This window comes from Prionailurus viverrinus, chromosome D2 (genome assembly GCF_022837055.1).
Source record: "Prionailurus viverrinus isolate Anna chromosome D2, UM_Priviv_1.0, whole genome shotgun sequence".
Taxonomy (NCBI): domain Eukaryota; kingdom Metazoa; phylum Chordata; class Mammalia; order Carnivora; family Felidae; genus Prionailurus; species Prionailurus viverrinus.
The window spans coordinates 29,592,546-29,613,368 of NC_062571.1; the positions used below are offsets into that span (position 1 = coordinate 29,592,546).

The 20,823-nt window shown below is 38.6% G+C and overlaps 1 protein-coding gene across 1 annotated transcript in view; it reads right to left on the reverse strand.

Annotated features, from left to right (window-relative positions):
* Positions 1 to 2,754: 2,754 nt before the first annotated feature.
* Positions 2,755 to 20,823, reverse strand: part of DNAJC12 (DnaJ heat shock protein family (Hsp40) member C12) — a 39,666-nt gene continuing 21,597 nt past the window's right edge. The window contains exons 3-5 of the mRNA XM_047825646.1: positions 19,472 to 19,611; positions 11,671 to 11,875; positions 2,755 to 3,335 (exon numbers count right to left, since the gene is read on the reverse strand). Of these exons, the coding sequence (XP_047681602.1) occupies positions 3,241 to 3,335; positions 11,671 to 11,875; positions 19,472 to 19,611 (440 nt within the window). The 3' untranslated portion in view covers positions 2,755 to 3,240. The remainder of the gene's footprint in view (positions 3,336 to 11,670; positions 11,876 to 19,471; positions 19,612 to 20,823) is intronic.

A 20,823-nucleotide genomic window follows, 5' to 3' on the forward strand; every position in this document is an offset into this window, starting at 1 on the left:
CAAAAGCTCATTTTATTAACTTTACATGCTCTATTTTTTGTCAATGGGATGTAAGTGGTGAGCTGCTAAGCTGCTAAGGCTGCTAAGCCAACCAGCACCCCTGGCCCAAGCTCTGCACTGTGGCCTGGTGCTCTCTGACCATTTCTTGACTCCTGCCAGACCCAGTTGTCCCCCAACCCGGCCTCCCCTGAAACCCCCAGCTCTGTGAAGAGTCTCATGCCCAGTCTGGCTAAGCTTGAGATTCATTCCTCCTCCTGCCAACACCCACACAATTAAAAGGTCCTTAATCTTTTAATGTTCTTTGAATAAACACTTTATTTTCCAATAAAATAAAAAATAAACCTTAAAAATATACTTTGTTGGGGCTCCTCAGTCAGTTGGGAGTCCAACTCTTGATTTCCACTCAGGTCATGATCTCACTGTGTTGCAGGATCTTTTGCCACAATACCCAGGATTCATTGTCTCACAGCTTCAAAGAATGAAGAGGCGGACACAAAATGAGCAGTAGGCAAAGGTTTATTAGAACATAAGATTAGAAAGGAAGAATAGTAGGAAAGCTCTCTTTACAGAAAGGGGACATTCAAAAGTAAATGCCCACAGACTACAGGCAAGGTCCTTGTTTTATAAGGTTCTGGTCAGCCCTCCCCATCCCTTCTCCCTTGTTCCTTCTACCCTTATTGGCTTGATACCTCTAGGTGCTGGGTTGCCCATTCCTGACTGGCTCCTTTCTATTGTATGAGGGGTGGTCTATGGCCATACTTAGGTCTTTTGTCAAATTCCTGAGGGGAAACCTGAGGGGGAGTAGGTGGGGTCTGTTACATTAAGAGGAACCTTACACCTGAGGGAGTTTGCTGTGGTCAGACACTCCCAGCATTGTTCCAAAATAGGTGTTTTTCCCTGCCCAGGAACCTCAGGCCCTAATCTTTCCCTCTGTGGCTACTGAATCCTATCTTCTGTATCAACAGTTTGTGGGATCAAATCCCGAGTTCGGGCTCCGCAGAGCCTGCTTGGGATGCTCTCTCCCTCTCTCTCTGCCCCTCCCTCATGTGGAATCTCTCTCCCTATTTTCTCTCTCTCTCTCATAATAAATAAACATTTTTTAAAACTACTTTTGTTTGGGGGCACCTGGGTGGCTCAGTCAGTTAGGCCTCCGACTTCGGCTCAGGTCATAATCTCACTGTTTGTGAGTTGGAGCCCTGCACTGGGCTCTGTGCCGACAGCTCAGAGCCTGGAGCCTGCTTCGGATTCTGTGTCTCCTTCTCCTTCTGCCCCACCCCTGCTTGTGCTCTGTCTCTGTCTCTCAAAAATAAATAAATGTAATAAAAAAAATTTTTTTAATACTTTTGTTTTGTTTTGTTTGTTTGTTTGTTTGTTTTTGTTTTGACAGAGAGAGCATGCACAAGCAGGAGAAGGGCAGAGGGAGAGGGAGAGAGAGAATCAAGCAGGATCCATGCCCGGCACAGAGCCCAACTTGGGGCTCCATCTCACTACTGTGAGATCATGATCTGAGCCAAAATCAAGATTTGGACACTCAACTAACTGGGCCACCCAGACACCCCTATATTTATTTTTTTTTAAAAAGTTTTCTTCTGTTATGGACTAAATTGTATTCCCCCAAAAACCTGTATGTTGAGGTCCTAATCCCCACTGCCTTAGAATATAACCTTATTTGGAGATAAGGTCTTTAAAGAGTTGAAATGTGTTAAAAGGAAGCTGTTAGGGTGGAGTCCTAATCCAATATGACTGGCATCCTCAAAAGAGGAAGCAGAGATACCAGGGATGTGTGTTCACAGAGGAAGGTCATGTGAGGACACCTGGAGAAGGCATCAGCCAAGAAGAGAGGCCTCAGAAAAAAACCAAACCTGCAGACACCTTGATGTTGGACATCTAGCCTCCAGAACTATGAGATATGTTGTTTAAGCCACTCAGTCTGTGGTATGTTGTTATGGCAGCCCTTGTAAACTAATACAGTCTACTATGATACTATTTCATAAAAGGAAGCACATTTTAAACCACAAAGGACATAATTTCTGAATTATGTGGCTTTAATTAAAAAAAAAAAAAAACTTCCTGGGGCACATGGGTGGCTCAGTCAGTTAAACATCCAACTCTAGGTTTCAGCTCAGGTCATGATCTCATGATTTTGTGAGTTCAAGCCTCAAGTTGGACTCTGCGCTGTCAGTGCGGTGGGATTCTGTCTTCCTCTCTCTGCCCCTACCCCACTCATGCTGTCTCTGTTTCTCTCGAAATAAATAAATAAACTTAAAAAAAATTTTTAAACTTCCTATATTCTTTTTTTCCTGTCATTTTGCTACAGACCAGTGACAGCTCTAGTTTACTCTAAAATTGTTTTTCTTCTTAATTTTTCATTCACTTGTTTGCAAACTAAAAACTAACCATAGACTACACATGACCATCAACAATCCCAATCTAAAAAGGATATGTCACCTAACAGACCCATTCACATTGTTAGAACATAATTTATAAATGTATCACTTGCTGTATAACAAAAGAAATATTGTAAAGCATATTTCCTCAAATAAATAATAACCTTTTAAATTTACAATTATTAAAATTAAAATAGAAATATCTAATCAAATTATTTTCAAAATACTGTTGAATTATAAATTCGTCATGAATTTTGGGAAAATTATTTCGCTCTGTGGAGTTTAGACATTTCATTTAAAGTCAAGAGTCAGAAAACATTTCCTTTTTTAAAAATAAATTTTATTTATATTTTATTTTGAGAGAGAGAGTGAGCAGGGGAGGGGCAGAGACAGAGGGAAAGAGAATCTTAAGCAGACTCCACGACCCTGAGATCATGACCTGAGACAAAGTCAAGAGTTGTTTGCTTAACCAACAGATCCACCCAGGTGCCCCAAGAGTCAGAAAGCATTTCTTGTACATACAGCACTAATAGGGATCGTGGTATATTAATGAATTATTTAAATACAGAGATATCTTTTTAAAATAGATTTTCTACAACATTAACAGGAAGATTCACAACAAGCTACTTTGGATCTAAGAGCCTTAATCTATTCAAATATTGAAAGAGACTAGTCTGAAAATGTTCTCATTTAAAACACACATTTTGTTAGAAGGGGTTCAAGAATGGAGGAATCAATCGGTACTGAGCAATTCACAAACATGACAGAGAAACATAACGTTTTTAAGATTCAAACAGACTTGTTGGCAGCACGGGAGATGGTCTTGCTCTCTCTCTCTCCTACCGAGCACTTTTCATATTTCATAATTTCTGAATTTCCTCAGGAGTTCTGAGGGAGCGTCCCCAGACCAGCGGAAACGAAGGTGCCAAGAGTTCACATCTGAAAAGACTTTAAAGCACAGAAAAGAAGATTTTAAAATCAGAGAAGTAGGAATAGAAAACCCACAGGGTCATAGTAAAACAGCTTGCTGATAAGATTTCACTGCAATAAATAAAATGCAAGGGTAAGTGTTTAATATGAATTATTAGTATCTTACAGAAACAGATTATCTTTCCTTTATTTTTTTTTACATTTATTTATTTATTTGAGAGTTGAGACAGAGAGACAGCACAAGTGGGAGAGGGGCAGATAGAGGGAGACCGAATCTGAGTTCTGTGCTCACAGTGCTGAGCCCAATTCAGGGCTCAAACCCATGAATCATGAGATCATGACCCGAGATGAAATCAAGAATTGGCTGCTTAATTGACTGAATCATCCAGGCGCCCCTGAAATGGATTATCTTAAGCAGACTTTTGAATTCTTTCCACCCCCCCCCCCACACACACACACTTTTATTTGGCTTGGTTCATCCACTCGTTTCTTCATTTGCTATAGAAATATTTATTTAGCACCTGTTACATATTGCCAGGCTCTATGCTGGGTACTCTGAGACTCCAGTACATATCTCCTGGCGGTGGTAATAAAAAAATCCACGGGGCGCCTGGGTGGCGCAGTCGGTTAAGCGTCCGACTTCAGCCAGGTCACGATCTCGCAGTCCGTGAGTTCGAGCCCCGCGTCAGGCTCTGGGCTGATGGCTCAGAGCCTGGAGCCTGTTTCCGATTCTGTGTCTCCCTCTCTCTCTGCCCCTCCCCCGTTCATGCTCTGTCTCTCTCTGTCCCAAAAATAAAAACATTGAAAAAAAAATCCATAAAATTATTAATGTGGCAAAATATATGGAGGGAGGGGTGCCTGGGTGGCTCAATCAGTTAAGCAGCTGACTCTTGATTTCAGCTCAGATCATTATCTCACGGTTGGGATCACTGGTTGGGATTCTCTCTCTCCCTCTTCTCTCTGCCCCTCCCTTCTCTCAAAATAAATAAATAAACATATATATATGGAGGGAAACACAGGAGAATGGGAGACCAGAGAAAGGCATCCAGTGTGGACTAAGTAGAACAAAGTTAGAGTGAGAGAAGACTTCTGGAATTCACATTCAAAGTAACCATGATTTGGGGTGCCTGGGTGGCTCAGTCAGTTGAGCGTCCGACTTTGGCTCAGGTCATGATCTCACAGTTCATGGGTTCGAGCCCCACATCAGGCTCTGTGCTGACAGCTCAGAGCCTGGAGCCTGCTTCGGATTCTGTGTCTCCTTCTCTCTCTGTGCTCACCCCCCCACCCTGCTCACACTTTGTCTCACTCTGTTTCTCAAAAATAAATAAATGTAAAAAAAAATTTTTTTTTAAACAAAATAACCATGAGTAGGAATTAGCTAGAGCAAGGTGTCTCTTAATCTCCCATATGCATGTAATTATCTGGTGATCTTGTTATATTGGAGATTCTGATTCCAGGTGTCTGGGGTGGAGCCTGAGATTCGGGATTTCTGAGGAACTACCTTCTCTGACAACTTGATCCAAAACAGTACCCAGCCCCTACCTCCATCCCTCCCTGTCCCTTTATGCTGCTTATTTTTCTATAAAAGTCTTTGTGAATATCTGATACTAAATATTCATTTATTTATATATCATATATGGGGAGACCCCACCAAAAGAAAAAAAGGAAATTGTCTGTGGGTCACAAAAAATAGTGGTAAAATGAAGAATAGATCCCAGATTTCTTTTTCCCCTATTTTTATTTTTATTTATTTTAACATTTGATTTATTTTTTTATGGGGCACCTGGGTGGCTCAGTCCGTTAAGTGTCCAACTTCAGCTCAGGTCATGATCTCACAGTTCATGGTTTCAGCCCTGCATCGAACTCTGCGCTGACAGCTCAGAGCCTGGAGCCTGCTTCGGATTCTGTCTTCCTCTCAATCTGCCCCTCCCCACACATGCTTGTTCTCTCTCTCTCTCTCTCTCTCTCTCTCTCTCTCTCCCTCAAAAATAAATAAAACATTTTAAAAATTGTTTAATACAATTGTATTTATTTTTGAATTGGTGGTATATTCACATGGCTAAAGTTCAAAAAGCACAAAGATTACATAACCCTCAAAAGTCTTCCACCCTCCACTCTGATGTTCCCAATAGACAAAGTTGTTACCAATTGCCTACATATCTTTCCAGAGACAGTCGAGGTATATTCAAGCATATACATGCATACAATCTCCAACATCACCGCCCTACTCCTTCTTTAACCTAAATGCTAACATACAGTCTACTATTCTGCATTTTGACTTTTTGTTTCTAACATATCTTGATGATTGTTTTTTATCAGTATATGGAGAGCTTTCTCATTCTAACAGTGGAGGGGTATTTTATTCTGTGACATACAAAAATGCAACCATACTGAGGGGCATTTATTTGCAATTCTGCAATGAATAACATAGTACACGTGTCATTTTGCACATGCGTGATCTGTAGGATAAAATTTGTAGAACTGGGATTACTGGGTCAAAGTCATCATGCATCTGTAGTTTTAATAGACATTGCCAAACGGTTCTCCATAAAGTTTCACCCAGCAGCAGCTGATTTTCCTCCACCTTCATTAACACCATGTAAACAAACTCAGTAACTTTTGCTAGGCTCTTGCGTACAAAAAGTGCAGTTTTAATTTGCCTTTCTCTTACTATGAATGAGTTTAGGCATCTTTTCATATGTTCCGAGGCTATTTGTATTTTCTGTTCTATGAAATGTTCATTTCCTTTCTTTCCTTTTTTTTTTTTGATTTTTATTTATTTTTTTATTTTATTTATTTATTTTTTTATTTGAGAGAGAGAGAGAGAGGGTGCAAGTGAGCAAGAGGCAGAGAGAGAGAGAAAATCCCACGAGGGACAGAGAGAAAGAAGAGGGGCTAACCCAAAGCGGGGCTTGTGTTCACCGGAAGCAGGGCACGAGCTGACCCGATGTGGGACTCAAGCTCACAAACTGAGAGATCATAACCTGAGCTGAAGTCAGATGCTTAACGACTGAGCCACCCAAGGGCACACACACCCCTTCTTTTTTTACTAGATGGTTGATCTTATGTCTCACTGATTCATAAAAGTGTACATTAAGAGAAGTTACCGTTTCACGAATTATGTTGAGATTAAACCTCTTTTCATATGTTGAAGAGCCGCTATATTTTCTCTACTGAACTGTTTATATAGTTTCCTTCCCTTTTTCTTTTGGATTATTTTGGATCATTTTCTTTTTGATCTGTAGAGTCGACTTTTGAATTCTTATCAACAAGAATTAGTTTATATGGATGAAAGAAACTCATGTGCTTAAATGCTTATTAATAAAAGGATATTTATAGAAACCTTCAGTGGTGGGAATTTTGGCAACTCACTGGCATGGAAATTGGAAACAACTTCCAAACAGCTGCCAAAAGTAAAAGGTCAATGGTAAAGGATCTCTGGAAATACAAATAATTTACTCCCTGAAAGTAAGATTATTTTTAATTCTAATAAGCAACTTTGCTGAACACTAGAAAAAAGGCCTTTTTCCTTTTCTATTGATGGGAGTGTAAATTGGTAACAATCTTTTGCAGGCAATTTAGCAAAATTTCTCAAACTAATTAAAATGTGTATATCTAATAATTCTACTTCTAGAAGTTTATCCTAAGGAAATAATCACAGATGTGTTCAAGGGTTTAACTATAAGGATATTTGTCGTGACACCATTTATAAATTTTTTAATCAAGAAACAATCTAAATCTCCAGCAATAGAAAGTTGTTTAAAAGCCTTTTATATTGGCATTAACAATTTTTTTTAACATTTATGGTCATAGAAAAATGCTCATAACATATTGCTAACTGACAGGTATTTAAAAAATAATGTATATAGTATGATCTCATTCCTAAATTCATTATTACATGGATATTTATGTAAAAATTTTTGAAAGTCTATAAGGAATTATTCCTCAGTGTTAATAGTTATCCCTGGATAGTTAGAATACATGTGATTTTCATTTTTGACACTTTTTAAAAAATCTGTATTTTCTTATTGTTCTGCAATGGACACATATTCCTTATGTCTTTTTTTATGTTTATAATATTGCCCATAAAAAAAACAGGTTCCAAAATAATATACAAAATGTTTCCATTGATATTTTAAAATACTATCTAAATATCTTGTCAGAAAAATATACACAGGACAGTTGACAGTGGTTGTCCCAAGAAAACGATCTGTTTGCACTTTCTTTAGAATTCTCAGACAAAACATATTTAAGAATTCTCCTATATGGGGGTGCCTGGGTGGCTCAGTCACTTAAGCGTCCCACTCCATTTCTGCTCAGGTCGTGATCTCAGGGCTCATGGGTTCAAGCCCTGCATTGGACTCTGAGCTGACAGTGAGAAGCCTGTTTGGGATTTCTCTCTCTCTCTCTCTCTTTCTCTGCCCTCCCTCTGCTCACACTCTTTCTCTGTCAAATAAAGAAACAATAAAATAAATAAATAAACATTAAAAAAATAATTCCTCTTAGGAAAAAAGCAAAAGAAAATTTCTGACAACCTATAATTGAAATACACACATAAAATATATATAGTATGGTCCTTAGTTTTAGGTATACTAATATATATACATATATACCAAAAGACCAATAATAGATATGTCCCTAGGTGCTAATATTAGAAGTTGTATTTTCTACCTTTTGTTTGACCATATTTCTCACATTTCTACTGTAAATACTTGTTATTTTATAGTTTGAAAAAAGTGTTTTCTAGTTTGGTTTCCAATAGAAATAGACCCCCCAGACAAGAATTTGAATGCAAGTGGATAATTTGAAAGGTGATTCAAAGAGACCCTGGTAGGAAAGTAGAGAAAGGAACCAAGTTTATAAAAGGTACATTATCAGGCAAGTTGCCACCCTGGGCAACTGGGGCTTGATTACGATGGGGACCCCTGGAAGACAGTATAAAAACCCCTAAGAGTTATCCAGTTAGAGAAGTAAAGGAGTTTCCCACTCACATTCATCAGTGTCTGATGCCTACATCCAGAGGGTGTTTATTCCCTGGCACTTACTGCCAAGCCAGCTCAAGTGTCAGAGAAAGCCCTCTGATAGAGACCATAGAATTGGCAATGAGAAATTAGATGCCCAGAAAATATGGCAGCACACCAACAGCATTGGCTACATATGATCCTTTTTTCTAACTCCAGAATGCTACACAAACTATTTGATTCTAGATTTGCGTTTATCAGAAGCCATATTTATTGTGTATTTACATGGAAAGAAAAGAAAAGTGAGGTTGTGTCACACACCAGTTTTCAGAGGCTGTGCTCCATATTTTACTGGTTGCAGTGAAGAGTCAGAATAACATGGGGACTATGTGAGGGCTGCTGATCACAGAAGAGGCATCAAAAAGCAAACTCCAAAGTAAATATCAACCACTGCTTGAGGAAATTAACAAATATGCTTAAGAGGTATGTGAGAAACCACTCAGGACTCACTAAAGCTGACATGAATAGCATTTCTTAAATGCTGATGTTAATAAAAATTTACACTACAGTAAAACAAAGTTACAAATAATCATACAACTGCACTTTGATATATCAAACTCCAGCTTTAGGGTGCTACTCAGAACAGCCAATAACCTCTTAGACAGCATCAAGAAAATACTGGCAAATGCAGCCTTTAGTAAAATTTTATAATTCTTATTCTCCAACCACAGCTTCTCAGAAAAATGATCCTCCTCTCATGGCCCCCACCTTCATTCCTCAAGCCACAGTAAAAGGATACACTTCATCATGTGAAGGCATCAAAACTGACATCACACTGTATTGTGCACTTGAAACTAATATTGTATGTTAAGTATAATGGAAATTAAAAATAATAATAAAATAGCCAAAACAAACCACACCACACCTGACATCACAAGTCATCCTGAATAAATTATGATATATCTACACTGTGGAATATTTATCTCCTGTTCAAAAGAATGTGTTAATTCTAAATGCAAGGCTTAAGGAGAAGTCCCATAATAATAAAAGCTGACACCAAAAAGAGCACATCACAATTTATCTTGAATAAATTATGATATATCTATACTGTGAAATATTTATCTGCTGTTCAAAAGAATGAGTTAATTCTAAATGTAAGGTCTAAGGAGTCGTCCCGTAATAATAAAAGCTAACACCAAAAACAGCACCTACCATGTACCTGGTCTAAATATTTCACATAGATTTCTTACTACTCAAAAAAACCTTATGAGTAAACACTAATGTTTTGACCATATAGATAAGAAAACACAGATAAAGAAAGGTTAATTTGCTTGCCCAAGTTCACAAAACTCATCAGTGGAAAAGCTGGGTTCCGGTTCCAGAGCGTGTACTCTTAGGCTCTGTGTAACATAGAGAAATGGGCACAGTGTAATGCCATTTTTTTAAGTTTATTTTTATTTATTTTGAGAGAGAGCAAGCGGGGGAGGGGCAGAGAGAGAGGGAGACAGAATCCCAAGCAGGCTCCGCACTGTCAGCACAGAGCCTGATGTGGGGTTCGAACTCACAAACCACGAGATCATGACCTGAGCCAAAGTCAAGAGTCCCACACTTAACCTACTGAATCACCCAGATGCCCCTCATTCTTTGTTTTTAAAACCCTCATACGTGAAGGCATATTTGTATACGCTTGAGAATAATGTGGCAGGAGACACACCTGGGCATCTGCATTGGTTACTTCAGGAAACAAAAACACAGAAGGATGGGAGCCTGGGGGAGACGCTAAGTCATTGTTTATATATGATTCTTTGAATTTTCTAATGACAAGCTGGTATTACTTTGGGGTTTTTAAATATCTAAATAACTAGTTTTCAGAGGAAGAGAAAATTTCACTGCATCTTATGAGAGGGGTTCAAGTGGGGCTTCAGCCTCCTGCCTGAGTGTCTGAGGTGATAAATTGCCCCTCCCCCCCCACCCCAGTGATGGTGAACTCAGACTAGGTCTGAATCTGAAACAGGAAGTCACAAGGCAGCCCCAGGGGTTCAAGAAGCACAGATCTGAACATTCCAGGGCTGAATAGTGAAACATTTGCATGTTTTGCCTGTGTGTGACTGTGGGTAGGTGTTTGTATGTGTGTATTTGCTTAAAACACTGTTTTTTCTGAAATTCGGGCTTCTGCTTTGATGAATTTGTTACATTATAACCATTCCCAGTTATGAGGCTTATGCAATCAATTTGCAGAGTCCACAAAAGGATATCTTGAGTAACCAGCAGAGACACCTGAAGCACACCCTAAGAATCTTTATTCTAGCAGGTAATGAGCATATAGAAGTCTCCCCAAAGAGAGTTTTCAAGTGACTATTTCTACAAAGACTCTAGTTTACCACAAGCTATCTAATTATCTTCTTTTATAAGTAAGGATTCAAGATTCAAGGACCTTCAGGAGCCTCTAGTTTAAATTCTAATGAGATACTGTATCACAACCTTGAAAATCAAGAATTCGGAGGACAGTGACAGTGCATGTTTATAACGCACCTATACAAGATAAACACGGTGACTAGACAGACAAAGAAAAGATAATAGTTGACATTAACCCAAGACCTGCTTGCTAGGTGAATCAGTGTGCTAAGCATTTTACATGGATCTCCTTATTTAATCCTCATGATAGCTCTGTGAGAAGGTATCACTATGATCTTGAGTTTATAGATTTGGAAACTGAAATCTAGAGAAGTTAAGTAACTTTTACCAAGAAATACAGATAATAAGTAATAGAGCTAAGATGTGAGCCTAGGTAGTATAGCTTGCGAGTTTAGCTTCTGTAATACCCTGCTTCAGTGAATCTATCTATCGTTCAGAACTACATACAGATAAGGTCTCTTCTCTGGACAGTGCAATGCCTTAGAAACAGACACTGAAGTCAAACTGTCTTAGTTCAGACCCCTTCCCTGCTATATACAAGCTGTATAGCTTTGAAAAAATTACTCAACCTCCCTGGACTTCAGTTTCCTTTCCGTAAAATGAGAATAATGTTGGTACCAACCTCACAGGCTTGTAGAGGATTAAATAAATTAATGTCTATAGACTTAATATTAAACAAGATAATACATGTAATGTATGTAAAGAACATTCCTGTTCATAGTAAACACTCAATAAATGGCAGTGTTATATCAGTCACTCCCAGAAATGCCTCACATTTTCCCTTCAAAGGGATGTATTGAGGAATGTGTCTTCCAGTTTCTGTGTCAATGCTAAGTAAGTATATTTTAAAGTGATAAAGCAACCCTTAAATCTGGCACTACTGTTTACTTGGAAAAGGTTGAGAATAAATACAGTATAAACCAAGCCCTTTAATTTCAGACCTTTCTTGGTCTGCAAAGCTACATGATTTGACTTACTTGGAGAATCCAGATTTTGTGGGGAGAATGACTTCTCCAAGGAGTTGGATTCTTTTTGCTCCATTTTCTCTGTGGTTGAACCCAGCTTCTCTGTCTTTATTTCTCTTTGCTTGTTCCGTTCCTCATTTTCAATCTGGTTGGTATGAACCTGGTCAGATTCTTCCAGCATCAGATCTTTTTTACCTCTGACAGCCCAGTGCATTGACTACATTAGTTAAAAGTAAACACATAATATAAAATCAATATTATATAGTATTCTATATTTAAAGTTCAATGTGTGGTAAAACCCGACCTACTATTACAGTGCTGATTATTAGATTTAACTATTAACCAGATTAATCAGTTAACCCAGGTATTAATTAATTAATCCTCACTAATTTAAAAGACTAATGATATAAGGAGATATCCAAACCATGGCAAAGAGCAAAGGGACCTACATCAGAGAGATTAAAAAATGAGACATTTCCACTGAAAGTTAAACATAGAATTACCATATGACTCAGTGATTCCATTCCTAGGCATATACTCAAAAGAACTGAAAAGAGGTGTTCAAAGAAAAACTTACTAATGTTCAAAGCAGCACTATTCACAACAGATAAAAGATATAAACAACCCAAATGTCCATCAGTTCATGAGTGGATAGACAAAAATGTGTTATAGCCATACAATGGAATATGATTTGGCCATGAAAAAGGAATTAAGTACTACAGGGTGGATAAACCTCGAAAACATTATACTAAGTAAAAAAAGGCCAACCACAAAAAGCCATACATTGTATGATTCCACTTGTAAGAAATATCCAGAATAGACAAATCCTTGTAGATAGACAGCTGATTAATGCCTACCAGGAACTGGGAGAAGGGGCATAAGAAATGATTGCTAACAGATAGAGGGTTTCCTTTTGGGATGATGAAAAAGTTCTGGAACTAGGTCGTGATGATGTATGAACAACATTGTGAATGTACTTAATGATGTACACTTTAAAATGGTTAAAATAGGTGGCTCAGTTGGTTGAGCATCCGACTTCAGCTCAGGTCGTGATCACTGTTTCCGAGTTCGAGCCCCACATCAGCGGGCTCTATGCTGACAGCTCAGAGCCTAGAGCCTGCTTCAGATTCTGTGTCTCCCTCTCTGTTTCTGCTCATCCCCCACTTGTGTGTGCACTCTCTCTCTCTTTCCCACTCTCTCTCTCTCAAAAATAAACATTAAAAAAAATTTTTAAATGGTTAAAATAGGGGCACCTGGTCACCTCAGTCGGTTAAGCATTCAACTCTTGGTTTCAGCTCAGATCATTATCTCGCAGCTCATGAGTTTGAGTCCCATGTCTGACTCCATGCTGACAGCATGGAGCCTGCTTGGGATTCTCTCTCTCCCTCTCTCTCTCTCTCTGCCCTTACCCTGCTTGTGCTCTCTCTCATTCTCAACATAAATTAAAAAACTAACTAAATAAATCAAACAAAGGTAAGAAACAGAGTTACTTTCCCCCATTCACCCTATTGTAGTATCTTTTTAAATGTTGTGTCCTCTACATGTATTTCCTATTAAAACATTTAAAATTGGGAAGATGGGTGGATGAATGGAAGGATGAATAAATGAATTCAAAGTGAGAAAGAAAAATTGAGTTTGCTGTGTCAAGAATATTTCAAGTAGAATAACTAACCCTGGCATTAACCAAAATAATAACCATAACTGTTTCTTGAAACCTCATTTGGATATTATGGGACCCTATTCCTGAAGCACTCCTGAACAGTATCTTACTACTTGTGTTACTCAAAAACCCAAGGAAAACCCATAAGCCACATATTTAAGCAAGTTCAAAACCCAGAATAAAGTTTTTTCCTGATTCATGATATCCAGGATATTGTTTTCCTGACAGAAAGAAAAAAAAAAAAAAAGCGAAACACAGAAATCAAAACAAAACAAACTTTTCTGAAGTTCAAGGCCTATGAGAACCATGCCAGGAACTACAGAAGGGGCCGCTGCCATGCTGTACTTGTGCGCGTGATTCAAGGGGCGGCATACTTTTCATCTTCAGCACACTTCTGAAAGTCGTTTTTTTTCAATGTTTATTTAGTTTTAAGAGAGTGAGAGAAAGCGCATGCACACGCAAGCAGGAGAGAGACAGAGAGAGGGGGGCAGAGGATCCAAAGCAAGCTCTGTGCTGACAGCAGAGAGCCCAATGTGGGGTTCAAACTCAGGAACTGTGAGATCACGACCTGAGCTGAAGTCTGACACTTAACCAAATGAGCCACCCAGGCACGCCTATCTGAGCTATCTTAAAATACTGGGGTTGCCAACTTCTACCTGCGGGCACCATTTTATTTACCAGGTTTTTTTAAAATTTCTTTTATGTTTTAAATTTTATTTTTGAGACAGAGAGACAGAGCACAAGTTGGGGAGGGACAAAGAGAGGGACAGAACCCGAAGCAGGCTCCAGGCTCCGAGCTGTCAGCAGAGCCTGACGTGGGGCTCAAACTCACAGATGGTGAGATCATGACCTGAGCCAAAGTCAGACGCTCAACAGACTGAGCGACCCAAGCTTCCCTTATTTACCAGTTTTGTTTTTTTTTAATTTTTTTTTCAACGTTTATTTATTTTTGGGACAGAGAGAGACAGGGCATGAACGGGGGAGGGGCAGAGAGAGAGGGAGACACAGAATCAGAAACAGGCTCCAGGCTCTGAGCCATCAGCCCAGAGCCCGACACGGGGCTCGAACTCACGGACCACAAGATCGTGACCTGGCTGAAGTCGGACGCTTAACCGACGGCGCCACCTAGGTGCCCCTTATTTACCAGTTTAAACAAAGCAACATAGGAAGGAGGCTCTGAGTATTGCATGGGGATGTGACCAGCTTGGTTCGCCCAAGCAAACGCTGCTAGGCAGGGGCCAGGGGTTCATCAGAGCAACAGCTTCTTAAAAGAGCTTGGAGAGATACCACAATTTCTTATCTCCTCTCTCAGGAGCACTAACATTGACCTCCCAGGAAGGAGCCAGGAGAAGCACCTCAACAAGAAGAAAGGGAAAGTGCAAAGGGGTAAAATGCCTTCTTGAGACCTATTTATTTATTTATTTATTTATTTATTATTTATTTATTTATTTTTAAGGAAACTCTGTGCCCAACATGGGGCTTGAACCCACAACTCTGAGATCAAGTGTCACATGCTATACGGATTGAGCTAGCCAGACGCCCCCCTTCTTGGAATCTTTTAGATAAATCTGTTCATCACAACTTTTTGATACAATTGGGAGTATTGATGGCATGGTGTTAATGAATAATAGGCCACAATGGTCATTAGTGGTCATTAATAGCATGATCTCAACTCTATTAAAAGGTAAATATATATATCCAAATATAGATATATAAATATATGTATATTCATATGCATATACATAAAATATAGTTACAGATATAGATATATAGACAGACTGGAGGGCAGCATAAGTTTGCATATAATCTCTGCTTTTGTATAATGTTCAATTAGAACAGACTTCCTTCTAAACTGGCTCAGAAGGTGATGAATTGCACACTGTTTCCCATCTGATGGAGGATAGTGTACCCACCCAGGCATAATAGGAAGCTTCCCTAGTAGTCTGTAGCCAACTGGACTCACCACAAGGGCACCGCGCTGAGCCCAGGAACCCAGAAACAATCAGTAGACAAATAGACCCACGTGAGGGTAACTGGCAGTCCCAACAAGCTCTCCCAGAAGTAATCAATTTGTCAAACAATCAATTCACTAAAAATCTGTTTCCATTAACTCTTTATAAAATGTATAGCAATGGATATGACATGACAGTTACAACAGTTTATAAGAATTTTTCCCAGCACTTTATTTTTATTGTAGCTTTGCTGCAACCATTTTCCCACAGCCACTCTAAAGCCATTCTGCCATGTATTTCAGAACTAGAGGGAGAACCATTCATATCCTGGATTCCTTGGGGTAAAACCATTTAGCATCACAGCAGTGAATTTCCCTAAGATCCTTTGAGTTAGAAAGGTCTCTGTTTTCAGATTACCCCAAGACCCAAAGGCTGGAATAACTGAAGACCTCTCCCCATATCCCTTTATTTAAAACCCATATCGGGGCACCTGGGTGGCTCAGTCGGTTAAGCATCCGACTTCGGCTCAGGTCATGATCTCACAGTCCGTGAGTTTGAGCCCCGCGTCGGGCTCTGTGCTGACAGCTCAGAGCCTGGAGCCTGTTTCAGATTCTGTGTCTCCCTCTCTCTCTGCCCCTCCCCTGTTCATGCTCTGTCTCTCTCTGTCTCAAAAATAAATAATAAAAAATGTTAAAAATTTTTTAAAAATAAAACCCATATCACATGGGGTACCCGGGTGGCTCAGTCAGTTAAGCATCTGACTCTTGGTTTTGGTTCAGGTCATGATGTCACAGTTCTTGGGTTCAAGTCCTACATCAGACTAATATTACTCCCACCAATTCTTTCCTATCCAGCAGGATTGTATTGTTTACATAAAAAGCAGAAACACAGGGTTGGTGATGTAAAGGGTTTTATGGGATTTAACAATCTATAAATGTATAGGGCAAGCAAACATGCAGATGTGTTTTAGCTAAATGTCACCTAAAATTTAAACCATTAGTTATAATAATTTTATTGTCAGATGGCATATGTAACATACCTAACCCAACTAGTCTAATGGTGATGTTTATCTACAAAAGGAGAGATAATGGTCTATTTAGAAGGTGAACAATATTAGCATGATAATTGTTGTTAATTCTTCTATATGGTGAATGTGAAAGGATGAACAAATGAAATGCATGCACATCGAAAGCAACAACTAAAATGTTATACACAGATGAGGCTTTCACGTGGAGTAAAGACTGTAAGGATTAGAACAGAAAAGAATGAGAGGAAATAGTTAGAAAGTCTATTAAATGAGTTACAAAACATGTGAAACTTGATATAGGGGATTCACTGAGGAAGAGAAACAAAAGCAAGCACCCTAAACAAGGTTTAGGGGTACCTAGGTGGCTCACTAGGTTAAGCATCCGACTTTGGCTCAGGTCATGATCTCACGGTTTGTGAGTTCGACTCAACAAACCCCGCGTTGGCTCTGTGCTGACAGTTTGGAGCCTGTAGCCTGCTTCAGATTCTGTGTCCCCTCTCTCTCTACCCCTCCCCTGCTCACGCTCTGTCTTTCTCTCTCAAAAATAAATAAACATTACAAAAAGTTTTTTTAAGGAAAACAACAAGGTTTAGCCCTAAGAGGACTGTACATGAAAAAAATATCACCGTTGATTTAAAGCAAAAATATATGCATCTTATCATTTTTGTTCCATTAATAAAAAAATCTCATACCATATACTGGCTCAGCATACTGTTTCAATTTTGCTGACAAGACAAATGATTCAGCCAGTAATATCTAAAATATTATTATTTTGAGGTGCCTGGGTGTCTCAGTCGGTTAAGCATCTTGACTCTTGATTTCGGCTCAAGTCATGGTCTCACAGTTTGTGGAAGAGACCCCTGCACCAGGCTCTGTGGTGACAGTGTGGAGGCTGCTTGGGATTCTCTCCCTCCCTCTCTCTCTGCCTCATGCACACGTACACTCTCTCAAAATAAATAAACATTAAGAAAAATAAAAACAAAAAATAAAATATTATATTATATTGTAAGACTTCAAACAGTCCATAGTTAACCTAAATTCAAGGCAGAAATGACATGTTTGGAGACAGAAAATTAGCATTTAAAGGAAAGACATTGGCAACATAAAGGAGAAATTTGGAGAAAAGTTTTTGAAAAATCCACAGCTAATTTGATATTAGTGGTTAAAATTAAATAACAGAGTTCAGTAGATCATCAAAAAAAGAAAAAAAAGCACATTGTAAATCAAAGCGTATTAGCATAGCAAAGGTCACTAATTCAATTGCAGTTACAACGTGTCATACTCAGGAGAATGGAAATATGGTTATGTGGAGATGGTGGAACAGTGTTTATTTAGTCAGTGTCAACAAGGAATTTTGGATATGCACAATGGAAAGGAAAAAACTCTTATTTTTGAGTATGTGAAGTAGTTACTATTTTTTTAAAGAATCTAGTTATTTTGTGTATATACACAATAATCATATGGTTAATCCTTCATAAATAATTAACCTACTTGAAACAAATCACATGAATATATAACTTATTCCAATATGAGATGAAGAAAACAGTTTACATTTTATGTAGAGTGGCTTTCAACTATATATACTTTGAGAGTTTTGCAATGTTTTCCCCATTATGTCAAAGACTCTCCCTCACTATTATAGGTCTTTTATCAGTGAAAAAACAATTTGTTTGTCTTTTTTAAATAAAAACTGTTGAGAAGGAAATCTAAATGACCGAAGGGGTGTAATTTAAGAGATGTGAATCCCTTTATAGACTAATTCTATCAAATGTCCCTAAAGACTTGCCTATAAAGTAATTTGTATACACACACACACACACACACACACACACACACACACACTGGAATATTACTTGGCAATCAAAAAGAATGAAATCTTGCCATTTGCAACAACATAAATGGAACTAGAGAGTATCATGTTAAGTGAAATAAGTCAGTCAGAGAAAGACAAATACCATATTATTTTACCCATTTGTGAATTTAAGAAACAAAACAGATAAACATAGGGGAAGGGAATGAAAAATAAAATAAGATAAAAACAGAGAGGGAAGCAAACCATAAGAGACTCTTAAATACAGAGAACAAACTGAGGGTTGCTGGAGGGAAAGTTCGTGGGGGATGAACTAAATGGGTGATGGGCATTAAGGAAGACACTTGTTGGGATGAGCACTGGGTGTTATATGTAAGTGATGAATCACTTGGTTCTACTCCTGAAACCAATACTATACTTATGTTAACTAACTTGCATTTAAATAAGTAAATATACATATAATAAAGTAACTTGTGTATTTTAAGTCTCATGTCATAGAAAAGTGTCCCTATTTTAAAAAGCTGGATAATAAGTCATACTTGAGAATGTAGAAAAATTTTTAAATCAAATTTTCTATATAATATATAAAGGTCAATGTAAGAACAAAATAAGTATATAACATGGTAATTATACTTATTTTTTTATATTTAGGGTTTTTTTTTTGAAAGAGAGAATGAGCATGCATGCATATGAGCAGTGAAGGGGCAGAGGGAGAGAGAACGAGAAAGAGAGAGAGAGAATCTTAAGCAGGCTCTACCCTCAATGCAGAGATTGATGCAGGGCTGGATCCCATGACCCTGGGATCATGACCTGACCCAAAATCAAGACTCAAACACTCAACTCAATATAGGCCCCTATATTTAGTTTTTTTAATAGCATGAAGAAAGAGAACACAATGGTTTAAGAAGTCTCTCTGAACCTATAACAATAATAAGCTTAAAATAATTTACAGTTTTCTTTAATTAATCAAACTCTGTGTTTTACAGAATTCATAATCCTTGACAAGAGAACAGGTTGATATGAACTAAAAAGATGGAGGAGATTAATTTGCATTGGTTCAAATTCAGCAATATTATATGAGCAACTTGAGAAGCACAGTTATCAGAATGTGTAAAACAATAAATGATAATGAGGACTGTATATATTGAATCAAACAGCCAATGAGCTCTTGCAGTCATGAGCTCTTCTGGCACTGATCCATTGAATTTTCCCTCACAGAAGTTTGTGGACACTGAGATATATACAGATTCTACCAGCTTCTTGGTCTCCCTCCTTTACTTATTGACTTCTTGAGCTCTTGTGTGGGTCTAATCCATGGGAAGCCTGAGCTTCATAAATTCACATCATCCTGGAGAGAAACTTACCGTTTTCACCGAATCACTCAAAGCTTCCCACTGCTGGAATGGCATTGACATCTGGCTCCTTCGCCAATGGTCATACCGGGCACGACTCTCTGTATTAGTCAGAATTTCCTTTGCCTTCTGCAGTTTCTGAAAAGTCTCCACTGGAAAACAAATCAAAAGATGAGCACTTCTTTCCTGGAGGAGTTATTTTAAACTCCCAAGCAAACTGGTCTCACTGGAGTATGTCTCTGTTTTTTACTCACTGTGTGACCTTGAGCCAGTTCACCTTTTCAAGCTTTAGTTTCCTCTTGTGAAGTGAATCGTAAGGACAAGTGAGATCATGTATGTAAAGTGTCTGACTCACAATTTAGCCACTCCTTTTACTGAGCTCCAGTGATGTGCCAGATGCTGTTACAGATGCTAATGACACAAGTGTGAACAGTGTACATGAACTATTTAGTGGGACTGACATTTATAAACATTTTCAAAATTACAATTTTATCTACTAGGAAGAAAACTACTTTTTCTAGTGGTAGTTATGAGGAAGGGCAGTGATCAGGCTAGAGGAACAGTGTAAATGAAGACTCTAAGGCAGGAAAGAGCATGGTGATTTAGAAAAAGTAGAGGATGCCAATGTGGCTGGAGGACACAGGGCTGGAAAGAACAATGAAGAATGGGGCTGTGGACTAGACAAGGGCCTGATCATCCAGGACTTTAGAGGCCTAAGGATTCTGGTCTGTTTTTTTGTTGTAAGAGAAATAAGAAGATATTGGGAAGTTTTAAGCACAAGACATAAAATGGTAGGTAGTTGATAAGTGGTAGCTTTGTCAATGATCTATTTGACCAGATGGCATACAATAGAAACCATTCGTGTCCCTTTTGGAAACACTTGCAATGTCTCTTCTGCTCCTCAATGAAGTTAAAACTTTCTCTCTCTCTCTCTCTCTCTGTCTCTCTCTGTCTCTCTCTCTCTCTCTCTCTCTCTCTCTCTCGTGGAGCTGGATTATTTCCATTGCAGCACCTTTTTTTTGAGTGAGAGAGAGACAGTGTGAGTGGGGGAGGGTCAGAGAAAATAAGAGAGAAAGAATCCCAAGCAGGCTCTGCACTGTTAGTGCAGAGCCAGATGCAGGGCTCGAACTCACAAACCATGAGATCATGACCCAAACTGAAATCAAGAGTAAGATGCCTAACCAACTGAGCCATCTGGGTGCCCATGAAGTTAAAACTTTCTATAGAACAGTATATAAGATCAATACACAAAAATCAATTGTGCTTCTATACAGTAGCAATGAGCAATCTGAAAAATGAAATTAAGGAATTCCATTTACAATAGCATCCAAAAGAATAAAATACTTAGAAAAAATGGTAACAAA